General features: G+C 39.8%; 1 protein-coding gene across 1 annotated transcript in view; it reads right to left on the bottom strand.

Moving 5' to 3' along the window:
• The window catches only part of LOC131563049 (musculoskeletal embryonic nuclear protein 1), a 40,746-nt gene that overhangs the window by 6,528 nt on the left and 10,026 nt on the right, over nt 1-24,192 (bottom strand). The window contains exons 2-8 of the mRNA XM_058812917.1: nt 16,726-16,774; nt 14,831-14,926; nt 12,621-12,742; nt 6,204-6,316; nt 5,234-5,311; nt 4,338-4,487; nt 3,382-3,492 (exon numbers count right to left, since the gene is read on the bottom strand). Coding sequence (XP_058668900.1) covers nt 3,382-3,492; nt 4,338-4,487; nt 5,234-5,311; nt 6,204-6,316; nt 12,621-12,742; nt 14,831-14,926; nt 16,726-16,774 — 719 coding nt within the window. The remainder of the gene's footprint in view (nt 1-3,381; nt 3,493-4,337; nt 4,488-5,233; nt 5,312-6,203; nt 6,317-12,620; nt 12,743-14,830; nt 14,927-16,725; nt 16,775-24,192) is intronic.

Below are 24,192 nucleotides of genomic sequence, written 5' to 3'. Positions count from 1 at the left end.
CAGGCCCGGCAGGGATCGGAGCAGACACCTGCCCGAGGGGATCACTTTGCATTGCTCTAATTTGCAACTCAGTTTCTGAGTTTTCCCTGAAGAAAAGCTATAGTACATTTTAGTTAGTAACATTAACAGACAGCATTCACCTACTTAAAGTAAGACAAGGGGATCTGAACATATTGAAGCCAGAACTTGGAAACCACATACTAGACAACACCAGTGTTTTAAGTTTATGCAGATGTATCACAGGTCAGATACTAGGAACAGTTAATGTATTTAGGTTGACCACTTGTGGTAAATTCCATCTCCACCAATATTTGTGTCTCTTCTCTAAGTTATAATCCCTTCCTCTTACTTTGGCATTCACTACATAGCTTATTGTCATTAAACAGAATCCTATTTTCTAAGCACAGCCTGAATTAAACCTTTGCTATGAGTTGTCCTGAAGTACATTTGCCAGGCAGAAATCAGAGTGACAGCTGGAGGATAATGCAAACATGGTGTTGCAATCTCTCACTGGATCAACTCTTTATGAAAAGTCCATTTCAGACTGTACTGCCAATACATCCTAACAAGTGGTAAGACACAGTGAAGCACTAAGCACACACTCCCTGCTCACACATGCAAGCCTGTCAGACAAAAGGACTTGTCCTACTCATAATTACTGCACAAATTCCAATTTTTACCTTACAGAGAGGAAAATGGCTAGTTTTACATTTTCCATCTCTTTCACAATAGTAACAAAGAATGTATAGAAAAAACAGCCAAATTTTGTTACTTACCTAAAATTCTGAATACAATTATTATCTTAGTAGAGAATTTAATTTTTTTCCCTCTAAAGGTTGCTCCTCCTGTTACTACTGTGTATTTAAAATACTTCTGTGTCTTTGGATCATAGTGCTTTACTACATCATCTTGCTAGGCATATCTAGATCTCACAAGAAGAGACATTTAAGCAGTTAAGACATGAGAAATTAGGCATTCAGAACCTTTTCTATAACCACCTTCAAGAAACTGCTCCATAGCGCTTCATACTGTTTTGTACTTGGTCAATAAGCTTGAGGTCTGCTCAAAAGAAATATTTTTACATGATTAAGGCCATAATTTTATACTGACACATCACAGACTAAACATGAGACTAGAATCATTTCGATAATTGAAGTAACTGGAGGAGGGAAAAGGAAGATAAGATGCAAGCTGGCACAGTTAAATTTGTGTGCGCTGCTCAGTTATCTCAGCTGGTGAGGACAGCCATGCTCTGCACTGGGACGTAGCACATGTTCAATAGCTTCAGTTTACTATCTGAAACAGAACAAATCCTATGCTAAAAAAATAAATGCTGACAATTGTGACAAGAGCCAGTCCTAACTCTTAAATCCCTTTGGAAAAGTGAGCTGTAGGAGACTATTGTGTTGATGAATTTCTTGAAGTACTGTGCTTTTGGAGATCTGCGCCCGCCCAGTGGTCAATAGTCAAGAGAAGATGGAGTGATACAATCAATAAAAAACCCCACACCCCCCAAACTAGAGGCAACACTGATTAGGGACATTTCCCCATCCCCACCCCCCATGTTAAAAGAACTCAGGTAAGCTTCCACTGTCATTAGTCTCTAGATTTAGTCTAAAGGAAACACTAGTACTGTAACTTATTGCAGTTCTTACGTTTCAGTGCACAGTAACAAAGGTCAGGGGCTCAACTAAAACCTCGCGTCTGGTAAATGTCCCTTGGAGCTGGCTGGACACCCTGAGGTGTCAGAGCATCGTGTCCCCTTGGCAGCCACCAGGAAAAGGGATGCTGGAATAGTGAAAGCAAGCACGGGAGCGCACAGTTCAGTATTTACTAAGGCCCAGGTAAGTCGTCTGGATAATAAATCACATTAAGACCTAGTAAATCTATAAAAAAATGTAAAAAATCTTAAAAAGTTCTGAGCAGTTTTCCAATGAAACTGGTTTAAGGCTTGGAATTTTTCTGGTGTCCAGATACTACAACAGATTTGCATTCAAGGTCTGTTGTCACCTCTTTGACACATCGCCTTGTCCTGCACAAGGTTTAGCTAAGCAAGGAAAGCTGTCAGAAACAATCATTTAGAAAATATGCAAAGCAAAAGGATATCACTGAAAACATGTCTGCTAGGTTTCAGATCACCACGTGCTCTCAATTATCAGAAGAGACACTGAAAATCCCAGAAATGCTGTGGTAACAACTGCACTCTACCCCTCGGGGTTGTTCTTTTACTATTGAAGGATAATGAGACTTTATGGAAAATAAATAGGAGAAATTTTGTTGTTGCTGTTAAGCACATTAAGTAGAAGATTGCTTTTCCAACAAAAAACAAGGGACAGAATTGTATTTGCAATATTGTAGCACAACTGCTATAATCAGATCACAGTCCTGTACTGCAGGCCCTATAATAGGAAAAGTATCAGAAATGTTCCATCTCTTTTGGGTCATTTGAGAGGTATGCACAAGAGACTTGCAGAAAAAGAATTAATTAGAGTACCCATAGATACTCATTTCACAAACAACTTATCACAATGGATTTTTGTTATACACTAAAGTGCACCTTTGTCAAATATGCAAACACCACCTCCTACTGAAAAAGGTATTTTCAAATTATGTGGTCAAGAGCACACACAGGACTGCATTTTTTAGTGATATTTGGTGACTTCAGCAGTGACAGAGAGCTTTTCCCTTTGCAATCCCTTTGTCTTAAATCAGGAGACAAGGATAAATAAGATTTTCACTACAAATCTTTTGACCTGTTCTGCACAAAAAAGGGAACGGTACCCATTTCTCTGATAAAGAGAATCTTTAAATACAACTGTATGAAAATATAACTTAAATATAAAATAGTCAGATAGATTTGAGAAGACTTGGAAAAAAATCTTTGTTCCACCTATTAGTTCCATAGGTACCCGGTAGCAAGTAAACATTTGTACTTAAAAAAATAATGTTAAGTTACAGCTTGTAACCATAAACTATTCTGCTCTAGGAATTATGCTGCAAAAGCCAGTTTTAGTAATAAAACACACTCCTTTAACTTAGTCAACTCTGATGCCTTTTTGAGAACTCCATACACTGTCCCATCAGTAACTGAAAGTGAAAGATTCTGTATCTGTTCTCTGATCTTCTCTGACACCTCCCACACGAATCCTTAGTGACTCGTCCATTTCCCACACATGATGAGGAGACATTCTTGCATAACTGGTCAGTGTGTTTGTAGTGCAACTGAACTGGAAGTCTTCCAACTGCTTTGCCTTCTGTTGGTAGACCTTGCTTCTAAGTCAGTTTGTATGAAAAGGGAGATGCAATTGCAACATTAAACCCCACTGACAGAAGTTTTTGCCATAAAACCTGCGAGTCCACAGGCCAAGGAATGTGTCATACAGGCAGACCAAAGCGATGCTTCTTCTTCTTGATGGGCTTCAAGTTGGTCAGTCTGCGCAGGTCCTCCTCAGCATCTGACTCCTCCATCTCATCATCTGCTGAAATAAGGATCTAAAAACAAATTACAGCTTCTGAGCACATGGAGCAGTCACATCCTTCTTTCTACTTTTAAATTTTACTTTTTTATGCTTGCAAAGCACCTTATTATTTGCTCAGGAAAGAGCTTAGAACACAATTAGGATTTACTGCCACATCATTGCAGATACTATCAGAAACCAACAGTAAGTTTTGCAGAAGGATGGATGCATATTAATCTCACTACAGCCACTGACTCTGAACCCAAAGAGTGATGCCAGAACAGTGGATGCATCTTGAGAGAATATTTAAAGTCTTGATCCACACTGGTAACAAGGCAGTCACATTACCTGGCAAACCCCACATAAATAGCACTGTTTACCTCACAGAAAAGTTACATTAACTTACTAAAGCTAAACTGACTCACCTTCAAATAAACCACCCATCTTTCAGCTGAACTAAAAACTGCTCACTTAATGTAATTTAGAATAATGTTATGCTACGGCAGCTATGTAAATAATTCTCAAAAATCAGGTCAGTTACCTCCACCAGCTCCCTCTCACTTTAAGCTATTAACCTCTCTTTGAATTAGAATTGTCTATTAGTTTTGTGTTCCCTGTAAGGTATTTTTTAGAAGCCCTTGCAGCACAGCTTAGCCATGGTATTTACATATATTATTGTGTCTTCCTGCCCATCTGCAAGGAAATTACCTGCCAGAGTGGTACAACCATGACTTTTTCCTTAACTGGTTCTCAACTGCCAATGCTATAGATATATGCTCAGCAAATCAACACTAAGTTGACAGTGCTACAATGAAATCAGTATCAGGAGGGATGAACTGGATTGATATTGCGTTAATTGCAATAATTAACTCTACATACTTCTGACTCTGACTCCTCATGTGATGCTGCTCTCCTGTAACGGACTTTACTTCCATTTCTTGAGTCTTGTCCTGCTTCCTTTTCTTCAAGTTTAGCTTTTGTCTTCCCTTTCTTCATAAGGAAATTATCTACTACCCAGAACATTAACGCCTGTTAAAAGAAGGGGAAAGCAACAGTTCAGCTTTCTTCAGAGTAGAAGGAAGGTCCAAATACTGACCAAATGAACTTGAAAATAATTTTGAATTGGCCAAAAGCTAAATCTTGTGTAGGCACAGTGTCACATATCTTATTACCCCTTTCAGGAATGCTCTAGAATCCAGCTACTTTATCCCATTATGGAAGAGAAGAAAATCAGAGAAGTGGTGACTATTCACAGTGATTGTGTATTAACTCTTCATGTAGCAATGCTTTACCAGCAGGTGAAGCATTACATGCAAGGACACCCTCTGTCTCTGGCTCTAATCCCTAAATCCCTGATTGCTGCAAGAGTGTACTTTGGGAAGGATGACTGCACACTTGCCCTTTTCCTCTGCTCCACCACAGCCAGCTGCTATTAGCTATGGTCAGACACAGGATACTTCACAGGATGTCTGTCCTTAGACCAACTGCTTCCTGAAGCAAATTTCACTGTAATTTTATAATCTCTGTGTCAGTCAAAATACTGAAGTCATCAGGCCAAAGGGGTCTATGAGGCATTTCTGCCCCTCTCTTGAACCTGGTTCTTTAGCTCCATATGGATTTCAGCTTTGTAAAATCTACATAACCAGACAATTTACCCATTCTTTAGCAGCCCTTAAATTAACTCAAGCACCAAGGTACAGAGCATTTTAAGGACTAATGTTAATTAATGAGCACATGGCAGAAGGATAAACATCTCAGAAGTGAGTGGTACTAACGTTAACAAAGAAGGGAACTATCAGCATGACGATTGCCAGCTCCAGCTGGGGGTTCTCTATGGGGTTCAATAAAGCCACCTGTGGAAAGAAAAGGACTGGGTTCAGCTCACAGCAGTATGTGCACAACTGCCTTAGGCAGGGCAATGTTCATGTACCAGCTAACGTGACAGAAATAATGCAGGTGAACCAAAAAAGGGCAGCTTTGAGAAAAGCAAAGTATTTAGGACAGCTCATAAATTACCACAGATAAGTAAGTGGGGCTGACAGGAAACTTATCTCTGTCATTTTTGTTTACAGAAGTCTGAGGAGCTGCCTTGGAATCATCTTGAACATTTTAGAGCCACTCCCAAGGAACATGTAGAACCATCTTTAGGAAATTTAAACAGAGCAGAGTTTTACAAAATACACAGTAAGGAGAACAGAGTTCCTGAAGTAGTCAGGGTACACAACAGAGCTAACTGGTTTTAATGGGCAATATCAGCACCACTTTGAATATCTGGTTGCACAGAGCCCATCAAAATAAAGGTTAATCCAGTCAGCACCAGTGGATTCCACGAATCCACCACGAATTTCTAAAAGTCTACACTTAAAACCTATCAACAAGGTCAGGCAAAGAAAATTCTTCAAAATACTACAAGAATACAAAATAGCTGTAGGCAAGAATTAGAGTTAAGAAAAGAAAGAACCACTGAGTAGTTTCAAGGGTACTTTAGACATGGAGATAGAATTAAATTTTGGATATTTCAGTTTACAAAAAACCTTCCAAATACAATATGATATTCCTGGTAATGGATAAAGGTCTCATTAGCAGTATCCTAATTAAACTAAAGAACATAACACTACTACAGAGTTAAATGGCAATGAGTGTAGACAATCATGATGCTTGAGCCAAACCAATAAACACAGCTGGAAGTCTTTACAGCTTCCACCTGAAATTCACTTGTCTGCAAAATGCTGTAAAAACACCAACCTCTTTCCACTGAGGTATAAGCAGCACTATGATGATGATGGTTTTCTCAAATGTCATAATCATTATGTACAGAGCACACTGGCCCATCCAAGCACTGCACTGCAGGGGGTCACCTGCAAGAAAGAAGAAAGGTTCAATGTATGCATAAGTTTGATTTACTTCAGAGTAAACATCTTTAAAAAGCAGTATTGGAAGAGACAGCAGGGCAGCTAAATCCTCCAGAAGTGCCTTCTCCAATTCCTTCAGTGCTGCTCCCTCCCCTCCCTCTGTCTCACCCCAGCTTTCAAAAAGTACCAGAAACTGAATATAACAGGACTTTGTCCCATCCAGCAGTACCTGTGATATGCTCATACTGTTTCACATAATCTGATGAAAGCAAGACAAATAAATTTTCACTGTGTTTCTGCCCATACTGTTAATTTTTGATCCTCTATCATGACATATTAAGTGTCTTAAAGGGGAAAATTTGAGGCAAACATGGCTGGAGAAAACACATTTCCCTTCAGTCTAAGTAGAACTTAAATTTCCCCATTGTCTCTGGGCTACCTTAAAGATATTTTTCATCTCTACAAAGTGAGTTACCATAAGTAACCAATTGAAGGTGCAAGAGCTGCTATAAAAAATTAAGCTCAATAAAAAATTAGGATCATATTGTAGCTCCAATGTGAAAGGGTGCAGCAGGTGCACTCAACAGAGTGAAAACCTGAGTGCATGAAGTTATCTGCCAGGACAGAAAGAAGACCAGAAATATTTGAACAGGAAAACTTAAGCACACAATTAGACTCTTTGAAAGAAGGCAGAGAAAGAAAAAGAAGACAAAAAAGGGGAAAAAAAGAGGATTGGTAAGCCTAATAAGCTTTGCAGGTGAGTCTGAAGCTGCACTTCACCAGAAAACAAAAGCAAGCTCTGGAGAGGGGTGACAGATTTTTAGTCTTTGCAGCAGCCTCTGCAATCTCATCAAAGGCCGCTCCAAACTCTTAGCCTGGGGATGAATAATGTGCAATGGAAAATCAGATGCCTTTATGTGTTTGTAATGCTTAATGGACAGTTGCTGCTTCCTTTTCTGGAGCACTCCTGAAAGGCTTTCAGCATTAATGCTTGGTAATACTCTGAGACTGAGGCTTTGCTGCTGAAATGCTACACAGAGAAACTGAAAATCAGACTGGAGTCCAAAACAACAAAGACTTCCTAAGCAAGTTTTACAGGCTGAGTTTCTGATCAACACTCAACAGTCTGAGAGGAAAGCAATTAAAATGCTCAGGTTTTACAATTAAATATTGCAGTTGCAGCTTCTCTTGTAAAAACCCAAAGAGTTAGAATTTTAAAGGGAAAACATCAGTAAGTCAAAGTCAAGCAACTGTGATTCTTCTGAAGATACAAGGCCTGAATTAGGTTTGAGAATTACATTTTAGCAATTAATTTCTATACTCCCCATTTTTCTTAGTATTCTCTAGTTTTTCTCACTAATTAGCAAATACTAAAAAAATAATCTAGCTTTAGCTATAGCAGTACAATTGAAACGAACAGTTTATTCTAATCTCTTTTCCAATATTTATTTCATTCCTAAAAGCAAAGACAGTGAAAACAATTTTGCATCTTTTGCAACTCTCAGGAGATTTTGTACATGCAAAAACTGTGAAACTCCATATTAAAAGTGCTGTGTACTCTCACCAATGAATGTTTTGTTCCACAATATTTTTGTGGGGAGTGGTGCTGGTTTCTTTGGGGTTTTATTTTGGTACATGACTGAAATTAGAAGTTGTATATATTAAATTCTGCTTGAGGATTTTTTGTGTGCACCTACAAAATTATCTCTCAGCTATAACTACAAGTGGGGACAACAGGGATGCTGCCTACTTTGAATTTAGCAAGTCTTTTGACAGTGTCCCAGCAGTATGCTTGAAGAAAGGTGGGAAGATACAGACTGGGTAGGTGAAGATAAAATTCTGATATGAGGGAAAAGAAGCTTTCACAGTGAGAGTGGTTAAATCTACTGGAGTAGGTTGTTTAGATAAAGGGGTTCTTAAATCCTAAACCATGGAGAAATTAAAAACTGACTGGACCATGCCCTGAACAACCCATTTCAGCTTTGAAGTTAATCCTGCTTTGAGCAAGAGGTTGGATTATATGAAGTTCCTTTCTAACCATTTTTTTTTCTATGGTTTCATAAGCCATGAAATTCAAGTTAATAACATCACCACATCCAGAAGGTGCTCCAAAGAGCACCTTCAGCCATTTGTACATTCAGAGGTTCTGTACACAAACCCAAATTAGAACTTTAATGTTAATGTTGAAGCCATAAAGCTCTAATTTAATTTCTAAAGTCTCTTACAGTCATCTCTTGAATTCTGATTTTATACTTGTCATATATAAAATAGTCCAGCAAATTACTGGAAATCTTGCTAGTGTAAGAAAAACAAATAAAGAATGAAACTGAAAAATTTTGAATTGTCTGCAGTGACAACTGTAGCAGCATTTTTGGAAATTGCCGGGCAATGCCAAATTAGCCTATACTTGTATCTGCCACTGCCATCAGGTGCTTTGTGGAAGTATGTTTAGAAACAGTTCTTGAACCCAATACCTGGTATTCCTCTACCCTGTAACTTCCTTCTGTTCTTCAGATCCTGACATTTTTTTCTTAAGAAAATGCCAACTCACAGCACTACTCCAAAATAAATTTTAAATAGTTTTGAAGGCAGTGCTAGCCACCCCGCCTGGCTATAAGTAAGTTGCTCTGCAAGGGGCAAATAAAGACCTGGAGGAAAAAGATGCATTAAATACAATTTCTGAGCTCTGCCACGGAGAGGCAAAGCCAAGGAAAGAGGCCACAGCCAATTCAGTTGCCAGTGGAGTTTATAATCACCAGGAGGGATTTATCACCTGTCTCCTACTTGCAGCAGCTAAAGTAGCTCAAGACAAGAAGGGAAGGAGAACGCAGGGAACATTCTTTTCAGTATAGATCATGACTGCTTTTCTCCTCTTTACACACTCAAATATATTAACACATTCTGTACTTCTATTAAAATCCAACTGCTGAAGCAATGAATCTGAGAATATAAAACCATAGATATGAAGACAAATCCAATAAAATTAAAAATTCTGATGTAAAAAAGCCCTTGAGGGAGTGTCTTGGCCCTCTGTTCATAAATCAGACTGCAGTGCTGTTTTGCTGTACAAACAGCCACCATTTATAAATGCTGATATTTTGGTATCCATTCCTTCCTTGAGGCATTTATGCTTAAAAACTATCCTCCATATAAAGAAGAGGCTTTTAAAACCAGCAGGACATTGCTATTTTTGTGACAGCTTCAAGTAATGAATCACCAGGGATCAAGTAATAGAGCTAAGAAGGGAAATGAGCTCACAGTGAGAACTAACTTGAGACAAATGATTATTTAGGCTCTAGAAACACAAACATCACTCAGTCACAAGAAGAGACCTGCCTGGGGGTGGAAGGAGGGCTCCTGTTTGTTTTCCCATATTTACAAACAAACTGAAATCACACTGATCTCCAAGCTGAGCACTTGACTCTAGTACTCCAGATAAAATGCTCCAAAATTCTGATACTCTTCAGTGACCCATGGGGTGGAGAAGAGAGGAGATGTGTAGAGAAGAGAAGGCTCCAGGGTGACCTTATTGCAGCATTTCAGTACCTGAGGGGGCTCCAGGAGAGCTGGAGAGGGACTGTGGAAAAGGCTGTGGAGCAAGAGGACAAGGGGGAAAGGCTGCCCAATGCCAGAGGGCAGGAATGGATGCGATATTGGGAATTAGGAATTGTTCCCTGGGAGGCACAGGGTGCCCAGAGAAGCTGTGGCTGCCCCTGGATCCCTGGCAGTGCCCAAGGCCAGGCTGGATGTGGCTTGGGGCCACCTGGGATAGTGGAGGGTGCCCCTATCCATGGCAGGGGGTAGAACAAAATGGCTTTGAGTTCTCCTACAAACCACAACACTCTGTGATTCTATGCTACACCTTCCATATTTAATTTCAAAATCCCAAGTTCTAAACACACTTGCAACCCCACAGAACTGCATTTTAGTCCCCTCTTTTACTTTATTTTAAAAATCTTACAAAAAATAACAGTGTTCTTTGGGTCAAACTGAAAAATGTTAAACTGGTGATAGGAGGGTTTTCACTTCAGGAACACCAGGGACACTTAAAACAAGATGACAGCAAATGATCCAATGCAACTTGTCCTTTTGCATGGGATTTCTTACAGAGGGCCAAACCTTACTGCACCTACTTAGTTTTAGCCAGAACTGATAACTTTGCATCTGCTCTCGAATTCTCTTTATACCAGAAGCCTCTCCCACATGATTAATGGAAATGCAGATTTGCAATATGCTTTAAAACAGTCCTGACAATGACTCCAGCTTGATTAAAAACCTAACACACTAAGGGCAGGACAGCACATTAATAAAGATGCAGAAAAGAAAGTTAGTGACTAATTAAATGATCTGATACTAGAGAGAACAACTAACAAAAGAAGGTTATGTAATTTCATAAATCACTTATACACACACAGAGGAGAATACTCAATAAACAGGGTCAGGTGTTTCAGATCTAATTCAAAGTGACAACACTGGAGCAGCCACAGACCATCTCCAAAGCACTACACGAGTTCATCTGTTGATTTTAAGAGCTTAATTACTGCAGTCAGAAATGCCTCATAACTAAAATAGACCTGGCTTCATTTTGAAAGTAAGAAATAGAGAAATTTCAGGGGAGTGAATATACTAACCACATCTCCCCACCCACAGACTGCTTACTGTTGAAAGCACATTAAAATGGGAAAGGACAACAGATTACACACAAAAAATTTCAAAATGTTATTAGGGAGAAATAAAATCTAACATCTGACATGACTACAAATACCTACCTATAACTATAATAGATACACTTTTTTTTTCCTCTAAGAGGAAACTCAAGTTTTATATGGGCTGAAAGCTGCTCAAACATCTTCAAATGGCTTCAAGCCAAACCAACAATCAGAAAATGGGGCTCTGGGCAAGAGGTCTCACCTCTTTCCTTGCCCCTTTGCCTTCCCTGGGCATTGGTGCTTAGCTAATCCCTCAGAGACACAAGTCTGGGACTAATCTGGAGGAACTATTTACTTTTCTTATATCTAGTGAATTTTTGATGGTTTAGCTCTCAATTCCCTGAAGAGTCACATATGCACCAGTCCAAGGAAAAGAGTGGAAATACTGGACTGAGGCACGTGGGATAAAACAGACAAGCAGTGTTGTGGCAGTGCTGATTTAAATAGCTTAAGTGGCCATAAACTGCACCCTAAAAGATACACATTAAATCTCCATAAATCTAACATGCGCTGATGGCATAGGCAGTTATTTCTAAGTTGCTTGTTATCATATCTAAACCTCTGACATTAAAGCAAATAGCAATTAATGTTATTTGATTGCAAACTTCTCAAGCTTTTAAAGTGCTCCAATTTCACAAGGTCTTTACTTATTCTTAGTTCTGTCAGCTGCTTAGGATCATTAAAACCAAAGAAATCTACAAAACCAAATCCTACCAGTAATAATTATAAAACTGCTGTGAAAGCTCCTAATTTGTTAGGCAAACATTTTTAACTTTCTTAAACTTCTTCCTCCCCCAAACCACTGGGGTTGTTGTTTTTCTCTCTGATGAAGAGCCACAGCTCTCTTATAAGGCAACATCTCCTCCCACTCCTGTCTCAAGGAGCTGCAAATGTGATTTCTAGCATATACACAAAAATTTCATTTTCAGCAATCTGAGAATAACAGACTGAACAAAATTAAATGCTGATGTTAAGAATGTGTGAGACTCAACTGCAGCTGCAAATCCACAACTTCTGCACATGAGTGGACTTCTGAGTAATGGAAGATAAACTCTGCAACTTCACCTGGAAGTGATTTCACAGTCTGTCCTTCACACATTTTTCACCAGAGACACAGACCCTACATGCACAAGCTCCAGTGATCATTACTTGAGGAGCAGCATAGATCATCTTGCATTTCCTTCTCTGAAGGGATGTGGCTGCTCAAAGAGGGCTGGCAGAACTCTTGGTCTGTATCTTCAGACATGTGGTTCAGTGAAAGCTTTACTAGGAAATGACCTTCCAGAAATCATTTCTTTAGAAGTGTTTCAGAGTAAATTTATCATGCTGGTATTTTTTCCATGAGATTAGCCAATGTCATAATTTGTTGAATCACTCCTTAAAAAAGTAAAAATTCAAGCAGTCATTCCAAACTCAGGGAATGCTCAGAGACTTGCTGAGCTTTCTTAGACACAAGGTGAGATATAGAACTTAGAAGAACCCTCATGACAAGTGAAACACTAAAATGACTGTACAACAATTTGAGGATGAGTTAACCACCTGCTGAAATACTCAGAGATTCTACCCTGAGAACCACTTCAGTGCCAGAGCAGAACATTTACCATATTCCCCAAAGCGAAGGGACTCCCACTGCTGCCACTCCACGATGCTGCTGACAGCTCGGATCCCGATGTAGATCAGCAGCATCCCTAAGGTGGCATCCAGCAAGAAGTTGATAAGGTACCTGAAAGGAAAAACAAAAACCCAAGGAGTCAGGGTCTATTTTCTACAGGTTTGGGGTATTTGAACACCATGATTGAGAAAAGATCTGTAAGTATGTTGAGAAGCCTGAGTACTGAGAACAATCATTTACCCACTTCTGTAATTACACTGAGTGCCTATATTTTAAATAGTTTTAGCAGTCTCAATATTTTTTTTCTGTCCTTAAAGATCCCCAAACTTGATAAAAATAGTTATTTTTGAATAACAGTTCACCAAATCTGAGTTTTAATTAACGTTGCATTAGTCAAACATTAAAATCAAGGCTGAGTGCAGAGAACATCGGCAATCCAGTTCTGCACGAGTCCTGCTGAGGCCACAAGAGGCTGCTGTAAGCCCGCAGCAGGACGGCAGCAGCAGCAGCACGAGCAGGGAAATCAGAGGTGCCAGCACCTACTCCACAGCCAGAGAGCGCTCCCGGCCCCAGGGATGCCCAGGATTCCCCACAACACCGAGATTTTCCAGCACACCGGGCTCACCCTGGGATGCATCCCTAACCTGCCCACAGGACCTGCTGTGCTGCTGCCAGGCATGTCTGCACCCACCTTCAAACTTAGGGATATTTTTCCTAAGATAGATTTTGGTTAATGCTGCATGGTATTTTTTCTGCTATCAAGAACCTGCACCCTTGTCTGAGAAATTATTCAGCTCTACACTGTAATTTCAGTTATCCTGAGAACACTGAATAATCTCACTCTCTTACTTGTGTCATGTTACACTCAGATTAAAAGAAGGATTTGAAAATAAAAATATGTAAATGCAGGAGAGACTTGTCTTGCACATGTCTTTATTTTGCCTAACAAAGTGCTTTGCGTTATTTTTTATAAACAAAGTTATTTTAAATTTAAAATACTGTAATACACTATTGTGCCTTAGCTTTAAACACTGACAATTTCTGACATGCTTTTGTTACCTCACTTGAATATATACTTTTGAGTTATAAAAATTGAATGAAAGTAATTTGCATCTGCCAGTTTTTAAACTTTTCAGGAAATTCTTAAAGCTATAAGCAAGGAAAATCCTACAATGATGCCTGGTATTGTTGAAACTGTCATAACTCAAATTTTACATTTCATGTGCTAAAATAGATGCATTTTGCCTAACAGAATGCTTTGTGGTGGGAAGAGAAAAGCAGTGTTCTTGCACATTTCTACCATGCAGGAGCACAGAAGAAACCAAGGAGGAATAAGGAATAAAAACTGGCTTGTGCAGCAACACAAGCATGTTCCTTGAGCTGTGTCTCTCCTTTGTTTACTCACGAACAACAAGTGAGCAGATGCCATGGAAAGGAACTGGATTGGCTCTAAAAGGCAAATTACTGGGCTTTTAAAAGTAATTTCACAGCTTCCACTACCAGCAATGTGTAAGCTACTTTGAGCATGAGCCTTATCAAGAACAAACCCAAACAATTCCCATTTGCTTCAGGAGCTCCTGTAAAGAGCCTGTCGGGGTCTTAGTCATAAAATCTTCAGGTTTAATGCACTACAGAGAAATGCTTATCTATTTAGTCACACTGCTCCAAGCGTGACATTGCAGAATTAATTTCTGTACTAACTGCCTGCCTACCAAGCAAGATTTCCCATTTTTAACAAAATGAAAATAATACTACAACATAGGTTTAAGAAGCAAATACAAACACAAATGATTTTGGCTAAATAACCCTGAAAGCAACCTCACTTTGTATTAAAGCCTTGCTTTACTACAGTGAACACCACTGGATATTCATTTTCTTTGGTCCCAGCACCTTCAGTAAGCAAACCTGAATTGCAATGTGCATCCCAAGTCTCCATTCATTCACTGGAGAGGGACAAGTAGCAAGGCTTTGCCCTTTAGATTTAACATAGCTACACACAGCCCAGACTCCTGCCAGCCATGAACTTAAAGAAAAGAATCCTGACCCTTGATTAACTAAGTTTAAACCACAGGTTTTTAAAGTGACTGATTTTTATCATGAAAACTCTCTTCTCAGCTTTATCTTGCCTTACTAACCACATACACCAACTCAGCCCCAGAACTTCCATAAAGGCCAGTTATTCCAAAATTAAACACTCACAGTGAACAGGGGTCTTCTTCTGTCAGGTCTGATAAATAGACATTTGCAAAGTGGATGAACAACATCCCTATGGCTTGCTTGGAAGTATCTAAAAACCTATGTAAAGTAAAAAGAGTTTTTAAGACACACAAAACTGCTTACAACACAGCCAGACATTGCAAATTTATGTAAATTAAAACTCCATCTCTATTACTATTTTTTTTCTCCAAATGAGAACCCCAGAATGACAAAAGTATCGCAGTATTTAGTTCTTTTTAAACAATGTTTCATTTTAAATTTTGCCCCTATTTTTTCTAACAATAACTCAAATCACATTAACTTGAAACCTACCACTGTAAACACAAAGTCTGTGGATATCCTCTTGGTATCATGTGCATGATCCAAGAGCTAATCCTGACTAACTCCAGCTAAGTCTTTAATAACCTCCTGGAAACAATGAGTATTCCAGCCCTGATAGGTATTTTGGACCTTTTATGTTTATGCATTTTTAGCAAGCTTCTGGCACAGACAAAAATAAAATCCTCATCATGTGCTTGTAGGCGAACAACTTAACAGTGACTAATGAGTCCTTTATCTGCAGTATTTCATTTAAAAGCCAGCATATTTTTCACCTGGAAGCATGAAGTGGTTTCACTGAATTTTATCTACAGTGCAGAGCTTAGAACACACTGCAAAAGAATTCCAACCTTGACAATATTATCTCCAAAGCAAATGATAAAGTCAGAGAGAAAAGTGTTTGTTTCTCAAGGGGAAAATATAAACCCCCCACTTAGACAGTGATTCAGTAATGACTCCAGCCCTTAGCATTCTTTTTTCATCAACCTTTGCATAAAACCAAAACTTTCAGTGGATGTTTCATTAAATGTAAAACATAAGAACCATAATAAGTATTCTGCAGACAAGAGTGTGTTTGTATTATTCAGAAAAACAACCATTTTGCCTGCTGTTTGTATGTCTAAAAAGATCTAAACACCCCAACAGACCCAAATGACATTTTATGCCTGAATTCATCTACCCTCCCTGATAACTGTCTTGAACTTCAATCTCTTCATTCACTGCATGACACAGAGAGCTGAGTGTTGGAGATGAGGCAGGAAGCCAGTGAGTTACATATCTAATCAGTGCACTCTGCTATAAATAACAATACTTGAGTCCCAGAACAAGATCCTTTGCTTAAAAATTAAGGGCTATCAGTGCACTTGTCAGAATTTCAGGATGAGGTAGACTGTAGTACACAAAGATTTTGTACTTCTTTTTTCAATTAAATAAAGGTCAATGTTAGTTTTGAGAAAGCAGCTTTGTTTGAGGGGAATTTAAACCACTGAAGTCTCAAACAAGTGGAATGGCAGCCTAACACACACCAGTCTCAAAATTGGTAAAGTTTATGCTGGCATTGCTTCAATCCAGGAACTTTTAAAGTGTAGTAAACACAAACACACTTTTTATATCTTGCATTTTTTATAGTTGATGTACTTGTATTTTTTATCATGCTGTTCTCTATTTTATACATAGCAGGATACCAAGAAAACATGGAATTTTATTTGAGCCCTGCTGAGATCTCCCTCTATGCTTATGCAAGTTTGTAGATATTCAGATACATCTTAGGGCTACTCTAATTTTCTGTCTTTAGAAAGAAGCACAAATTGAAGCTTTATGCCTAAGTGCACATCTCTACAGATTCCTGGAAGTGTTCAGTCAGAAGTGACTACCCAGGAAACACACAGGAGGTAGCCTGACTCAAGTATTTTGGTAACTTTTTTGGTTCCTCACTGACAGTTACCAATATCTTGTCATTACTTTTCTTTATTTTAATCATCAGACACTAACATCATCCCTTCAATTTCTACAACATGCAAGAAGAAAAGAACTTAATAATAAAGCATGCAGAAACTTACCATATCCTCCAGGGACGTCTTTCATGCTTTGGTTCTCTGAAGCGTTTTACTAGGGAGAAAAAAAATATAATTGAAGACAATCAGCAACTTCCAAAGCAACAAAAATGTAGAAAAGTGAAAGCAAATAGTCTTACAGAAATGTTACAGCCTTCAATGAAATGCATCTTTCACTACTGCACTTCACCATATCAAACTCCAAGGATCCATTTTCAAAGAAACTCCCTTCTGCCACCTCTCAGTTCCTAGAGCTCCATTCTCTGACTGCCCATATCCATATCCCTCACATGAAACAATAATCCACATCTGAGCACCATTCCATTGGCCTGAGCTTTACGACTGCCCATCCAGAAAATTTAATTTCCAACAATAAAGCAGGTAGTAGAACGAGCTGTTTCTTTTCATCACTGGAGACCTAAACCCAAATTGGAAAGTATTCTCATAACTTGGGGCAGTTCATAATATCAGAATGCAATCAAGTGAATCAGTAGCAGGACAAATACATTCTCTGACAACATGTTCTCTATTTTGTTGGCAAACTGAATTACAGAAGGAAAGAAGGACAGATTTATCTTTTTTTAGTCTGATAATCCCTTCACAGAAAGGCAGACAATTCTTAACATGCTGGAAGCAAAAAAACCCAGTATTAAAATAATGACAGCTATACACAAAGATAAGAGAGTCGATAAGTTTGTCTATTGCAGTTTATTATAGAAACTGCTTGGGCATCTGACAGAAAGCTCCTCTCATACCCTGCCCATTTATGTCCATGTACTTCCACCCCATCCCTGGTCCTTCTGGAAGGACTCCTGAAGAACAAGTGTGGGAAACAGAGGAACAAGGGCACAAAAGCAGTTGCTGGTGTGCAAACAGTGGCTGGTCCATATATTTGCTCTGTCTGGTCTGAAGTTTGTTCCATCTTTTTAGGAAATTCCATTTCTAACTCCTTCTGGGCAAGAAAACCTTTTTCCTGCTGGGAACACACAGCCAAGGGTCGGAGCTGGGGCAGCCTCACCTCTGTCAGATCTGGCCTCATATCCTAACACAGATTTATTCTTTGTTACAGCTGCAAGATACTAAATTCTTACACATCCCAAAGAAGACAAACACAACAAGCTAATGCAAAACCCTTCCACTAAGAATGAGGTTTACATAACTGTTTTACTTCCATCTGCCCAAATTTCAGTACCACTCATCAGTTTTTTCACCATAAGTTCTTGAAAAACAATTACTTAGGCTCTTACTTCAGAAATGATCTCTCAAAAAATATCCTTGATTCTCCTCCACCCGTTCAAATTGCAGATATTCTGGTTCAAGAGGCACAAACCATTGCAGGTGTAGTCAGGCAAAATATCAACAGGTATTTAAACCTGCTTTTCCAGGTATTAGTGATGAGTTTCAGCTTTACAGAGGATGCTCTGTGTACATCATGCTTGCCCAGCTTACAAGCCTTTAAACCACATTCTGGTTTCTGAACCAATCTTAACTTTTTCACAAGTAAGGTAATTCCCCCCAAGTAACTGTCCTCATGAAACAATTAAATAGATCACCTCCAAGGTGGAGGGGCAGCACTTTCAGGGAACACCAAGCTGCCAACCTGTCACCTCCCTGTCACTGCTTCTGACAGCAGAGAGAAACTGTTTCACCCCCATGAGAAGCTAAAAAGTGACAAGACAAAAAGACTGTACATTTACACCAAAGATAAAGTTGTAATAGCAACATTTACCAGCAGTTTTCCCTGTGAACAGCATGACATAAATACAAAACTTCTGTTAAAAATGAGCAACACTCAGCCAAGTTAACCAGTTTGTTATCTACAAGTCCTCCCCAGTCACACTATGGATTACTTTAATCAGTGGCACTTTTGCGTAACAACAGGAAGCCACAAAGCATCACAAAACAAATGTAAGAAACAGAAGTTTCAACTTACTGTGGAGTTAGTGCAAGATGCTTTTCTGCAGACAAAATGGCAATAAACTGCTATGGTGTGCATGCTTTGGGCAGGGGTGAGTTCCACCCCTGAATTCTGTTATTGCTATGAAGTAGTACCTTGCCACTGGATTCATTAATTTCTTTTAAAAATTCACAAAAATTCATTTTGGAAGAGGATATTCAAAAGCAATTCCATTAACAGCATTTCAAATTTTATCTGTACTGAGAAACAGCCTGGATAAGGTCTGTGCTTCTCTGGCCAGTTCTAGAAACACAACATTTCATTTGAGTTCACATTAAACAGGAGAGCAAGCTTGGAAATCCTCAGCAGATGTCTTTTGGGAATGTACTGACTGGCTGATCACACCACAAAAATGTATGCTCCCAAATTAAATGAGTAAAATCTTGAGGAGGTGCAGCCTGATGAGTATGTACCTGTGCACTTGAAATGAGCAAATCTTGAGGAGGTGCAGCCTGATGAGTATGTACCTGTGCACAGGAGGTTCTGTTAGCCCAGCCCAGCCCAGCTCCTTGCAGCAGTGTCTGAGAGCATCAGGTGTTTCTGACAGATGCAGACATTGCCAGGTACTTCTCAGCATACCCCTGATGCAGAATTTGAGCCTTCCCAGTAACCAAACTGAGCAAAAACCCAACAGGCTGCAGACAACCACACTGGGAAGCTCAGGGTCCTCAGCATGCTCTCTAGTAATGCATTCATTTTAGAACCAAAAGCCAGCACACGCTTCTTACCGAATCTTTACCGGCACTTTCAGCACCTACCAAACGGGGAAGGAGAAAGTAATTTCTCCCCTTGTGCTCCCCCAAAAGCAGCCAGGATTGCTGCTGCCAGCCTCTCTTGGCAGTCTGAGCACAGACTGGGGCTGGCTGTGTGTGTCAGCTGACAGATGGATCTCAATCTGCCGGCCCTGCCTGCGAGGACGCGCCGCTGCTCCATCTGCTCGGAGCGCCGCGCTCGCACCCGCAGCCATCCTCACAGTTCATATTAATTAACTAATAACGGGCACGAGCTCGTGCTGAATCATAAATGAAGAAAGAAGGACTGCTTGTTTACACATTCAATGCCAGAATTTTTCAGGAGAAGGAAATAAAAGCACTTCTGCCAACGAGCATGTGAGCTGCCAGATGGACAGATAATAGATAAGCATAGAAGACACAGTATTGCTAATGCAAAATTCAAGTTCATTGAATTGTCTTCCCACTTCATTGAAATTCTAGGAATAATTAATGCCAAAGTACTGTGGAAAGGTTTCTAACACTTACTTTAATGTGGGACTTTGGCAATCAAAATTTCAGAAGACTCATAGGGAAAAATAATGGCCAAAACAGAGACAAGAAATGAAATAAAACCTCTCCAAGTTGTCAATATGCAAAGCAACACTTGAAATCCAGCCTTTCTTTCCTCAAGAAGTCCCACAGGAACTATTTTGGTGATGTGAAGTAACCTCAGTACAGACTCAAGAACTCTTAGTTTCTGGATGGTTGCTCTTGGAGCAGCACAAACCTGGCTCATCTCACACCTTTGAAATGTTTCTATGTATCATGCACTACTGCATGTCTTAGATGCAGGCTCTGGCAGTTCTCATTAAGAATCTTTATGACCCCAGTAAAGATCAAAGATTTCTCTAGCTCATTAATTTGAAGGAAAAAAAAAAAAAAAAGAATCAACATGTTCAATGCCCTCTGCAGCTGCACTATGACAACACTGCTCTTCTGAGGAGAGAGCTGGGAATTTCACCTGTGTTTCCAGTGCTTCTCAAAACTTTTTCAAAGATGGGTCACAGACAAAGCATGTGCCTGATTCATCTCATACACCTCCTATACATTTCTGCCATCAGACCTCAGCAGAGCAACAGCTGAGCTGGCCAAAGAGAAAAGGAGGAAAGGTTGGTGAGGGTCACATTTGCACACCACATCCACATTTCCTCATGTGCATGGGCACTTTCAGCTGGGGCAGGATTGGACCCTTCTCACAAGTGCACAAGCCACAGGAAACAGCCACAAGTTGGAGCCAGAGAAATCCCAGGGTGAAAGAAGTAAAAAATTTCCAATGAGGGCAATTAAATTCTGCAAGTTGCCCAAAGAACATGCAGGAACTGCAGTCTGACAGAGCTTGAAAATTACCCTGGACAATGCGCCAAGCAAGGGGACGTGGGCTGGCCCTGCTCTGAGCAGGACCTGGGAGAGGGTGACATTTGGAGTCCCTTCCAAAACCAATTGGTATTTAAGTCTAGAACTCATTTTCCTGTGATGTGACACTTCAGAAGTTCCAAGATTTGAACCAATTATCAAAGGACTAAAGTATGGCTGACTGAAAATCACACACACACACACATATGTGGAGGGACAGAATCTCACACTGAGAAATCTGCTGCAGTGTGAGCTTCCCAAATAACAGGTTTGCAACCAGACAGATCCTCCAAGACAGCACTCACAGTGCAAGACTGCTGGGATCTGCAGGCTACTTGGTATTGATTCACAGGATTCCACATTCCTGACAAGGATTACAAGTTTCCTGTACAAGTGTTTGCTCACTGTGTGTGGAGTAACACTGAAGTTACACCAAGCAGTAGCACCCCAGCTTGGAATCTGATGCAGATTTTCAGATGACCACTCTCAGAGAATGGCACTATTTCCAGAACATTTGGTTATCAGACCATATGCCTCACAAATCTGAACCTACACTTTGTAACCTTGTAAACAACTTGTAAAGTCAGCTACATACGCAGACCAGATTTTTATTTTTTAAATTCTATTTGGGAAGACTTTGAAAAACACTGTTCTGCTTGTTAGTATCAACACTTCTCCCACAACAGTGGAACCATGTCTGTTCTACAAGCATATGCACACTAGTAAGTCCTGAAAATTCACATGACTATGGAATGACAACTACCAATGAATTTCATATTATTTGTGATCTTTTTTATTAATTTGTACTTACCTCCCTTTACTATTAAAGTAAAGTCTTTAAGAGGCTTGTCTTGCCATTTCACTTTGTCTCTTTCCCACTATTTTCTTGGTAGCAGCACAGTGAGAATAAATAATTACATGAGATTGCATAAAAGATTTCCCCAAAATAGAATTTTTCATTTTAGAATTAACACTGTGCAAGAAACAACATGTCCAATGAGAACAGGCTACAGTGATGCTTTACAAAAGATATATAGGTGTGTAAACCATGCATCACTCCATTGCCAAAAGCTTTTGTGACACTTGTGAGCTCAGCATCTCCCCATACTCAGAGTTAAAAAAAAGGAATTCTGTCTGCATCTGTTTTAAAAGAGGTAATAAATGTGATTGCAAAAAACCACCAAAAGAATCAGTGTTTTTGGTGTGCTGCTCATTTCTCCAGCCCCAAAATGCACTATGCTCTTGGCAACGCAATTTTTGCCCTACTGCAAATTCTTCCTTCTATTCCTAAGTCCCATCAGCTACATGCTCAAATGCAGGACACCTAAGCCTGCTGCTTATTTCCCTGCATAAGAGCCCCAGAATTCTACACAATATTTTTGCTTAAGGATGCAGACTTCTCCACACTTGGGACACCCTTGATACTAAAGCAGAAATTATATTGGATTAGAACTGATTTCCAGTGATATTGCTGCATTAGAGACACACACCAGGAACCATGGTTTCTTCATGATGAAAAAAGTTATGGAATAACTCACTCAAGGGAAAATTTTGTTCTAGTCAGTATTAGACTGACATACTAGGAAGTGCATGAGCCCCTAGCTTTACTGCCACCAGAAAGGATTTTTCAAACTTCTGTAAGAGAGAAAACAGCATTAGCCATGCAAGAACCCAACCCCTTCCTTAATTCCACTGTGCCCTTGGCCTTAATGGTTCTGTAGTGTAATTAAGAACTGGTCCATTAAAGAAGGTCACCCAGGGAGAAACTTTACAGAAAGCTGGACACAATAAAGTTTAATGACCCAGCCAGTTGGTTATTCAGGGACACGTCACAGCAAAGATGCAGTGCCTGGACAGCCACCAGGTACCTGCAAACCACAGATCTTATCTCAGCCTCTGTTCCACTGCCAGCAGTGACAATAATGTTGTGATAAGGCAGCAAAACCTTTGTGAGCCTGACTGGAACTTTTGTCAGAGCAGAGAACAAGGGGCTCTGTTTTACTGCAAAGTTAAACACAGCAGTGCCAAGCATCCATCAAGCCCAGCTATCTCATGACCTGGGCTCCTTTGTCTCAACACAGATGACATGAGATGACTGAAAACAAGGTGCCAGCACTGGATTTCACATTGTTTATCAAATGGGCAGAAGTGCTTGCTAGATAAATGCTGATGAAATACAGTAATTGAAAGTTGCCTGTGTAAAAGCATTTACTTCCTACCTGCTTCCACAGCCAGTTAAAAACCTGCCTGTAAATTTCGTCCCTTCAAAGGTTTAGTGAGAACTAAAACTTTATAGTCATTCTGCAGGAAATGGCTATCACAAAGTAAAGATCCCCTTCACAGTGCAGGGGAGGAGAGGACAAATCATTATCAGGAAAAGAACCCTAAATACTGCAGTCTGAGCTTTGGAATAAATCAGATGATTCTGCTGCTTCAGGAAAGGCAGCCAAATGCATTACATGAGGCTGGTGAGTTTTTTTTCCCCCTACCATGTATGCACTTTAGGCTTCAAAACTCTTCCCTAAATCCTTAGCTTGTATAGATTGGCTTTGGGAGACACAAATAAATCATATCACCTGCACACAATTCAGCCTACGACAATTTCAGCAAGACTGATCTCATGCACCCTGGTAGCACATGACTGTGTGGCTCTGACAGATGCATTAACTTGGCTGTCAATAAAGGAAACAAATACATCTTAGCAGAGCCAGCAGCCCAGACACACCACGTCAATAGCCATTGGCATGGGGCTTTTTTCCTTTTTCTTAAAGGTAAAGCTTACTTTTAAAACAACTAAACTGACTTAGCAGAGGGAGAATTGCACACAACTTCTCACTTTTGATTACTAACCTATTTGCTGTCTCCCCAGAGAGAAGATCACTTTAGAAATCATAAAATACATCTACAACACACCCTGTAAACAGAAGCATCCAGCCCTCAGCTCCCAAAAGCCATGGCAATACTAAAAATAAGGGGATGCAAGTAACTGCTTTAAGAACTCTAAGGTAAACAGCACAAGTAGCTTAGGAAATATTTATCCAAATAATAAAGTTAAAAGCCACGATTCAGTCTTAAGAGACAGGCATTTGTTTTCTTTGCATTTAGCATACACAGCCCTGTTGGGTCAAGGTGTGCTCTGCTTGAAAATCATAATAAATCAGTTTCCCAGCACTTTCAGAGAGAGAGAGGCATTTGCTATTCTGTTTCTTCAACAGGTATGAGATAGTTAAAGCAAAGCAAATCTAAGCTTCCTGTGAAAATGCCTGTGAGATTGGCATTGGAAGGTTGATAGAGATCCCTCCTGCAAACACTTTTATATTCTGAAGCAGGTATCATTAAACAACTGCCAAATGAAAGAGCAAGGTTGCTAGAAACACAGCTGTGCCATTC

The sequence above is a fragment of the Ammospiza caudacuta genome, chromosome 12, assembly GCF_027887145.1.
Source record: "Ammospiza caudacuta isolate bAmmCau1 chromosome 12, bAmmCau1.pri, whole genome shotgun sequence".
Lineage (NCBI taxonomy): Eukaryota > Metazoa > Chordata > Aves > Passeriformes > Passerellidae > Ammospiza > Ammospiza caudacuta.
This window is presented reverse-complemented; position numbering and strand designations above follow the sequence as displayed.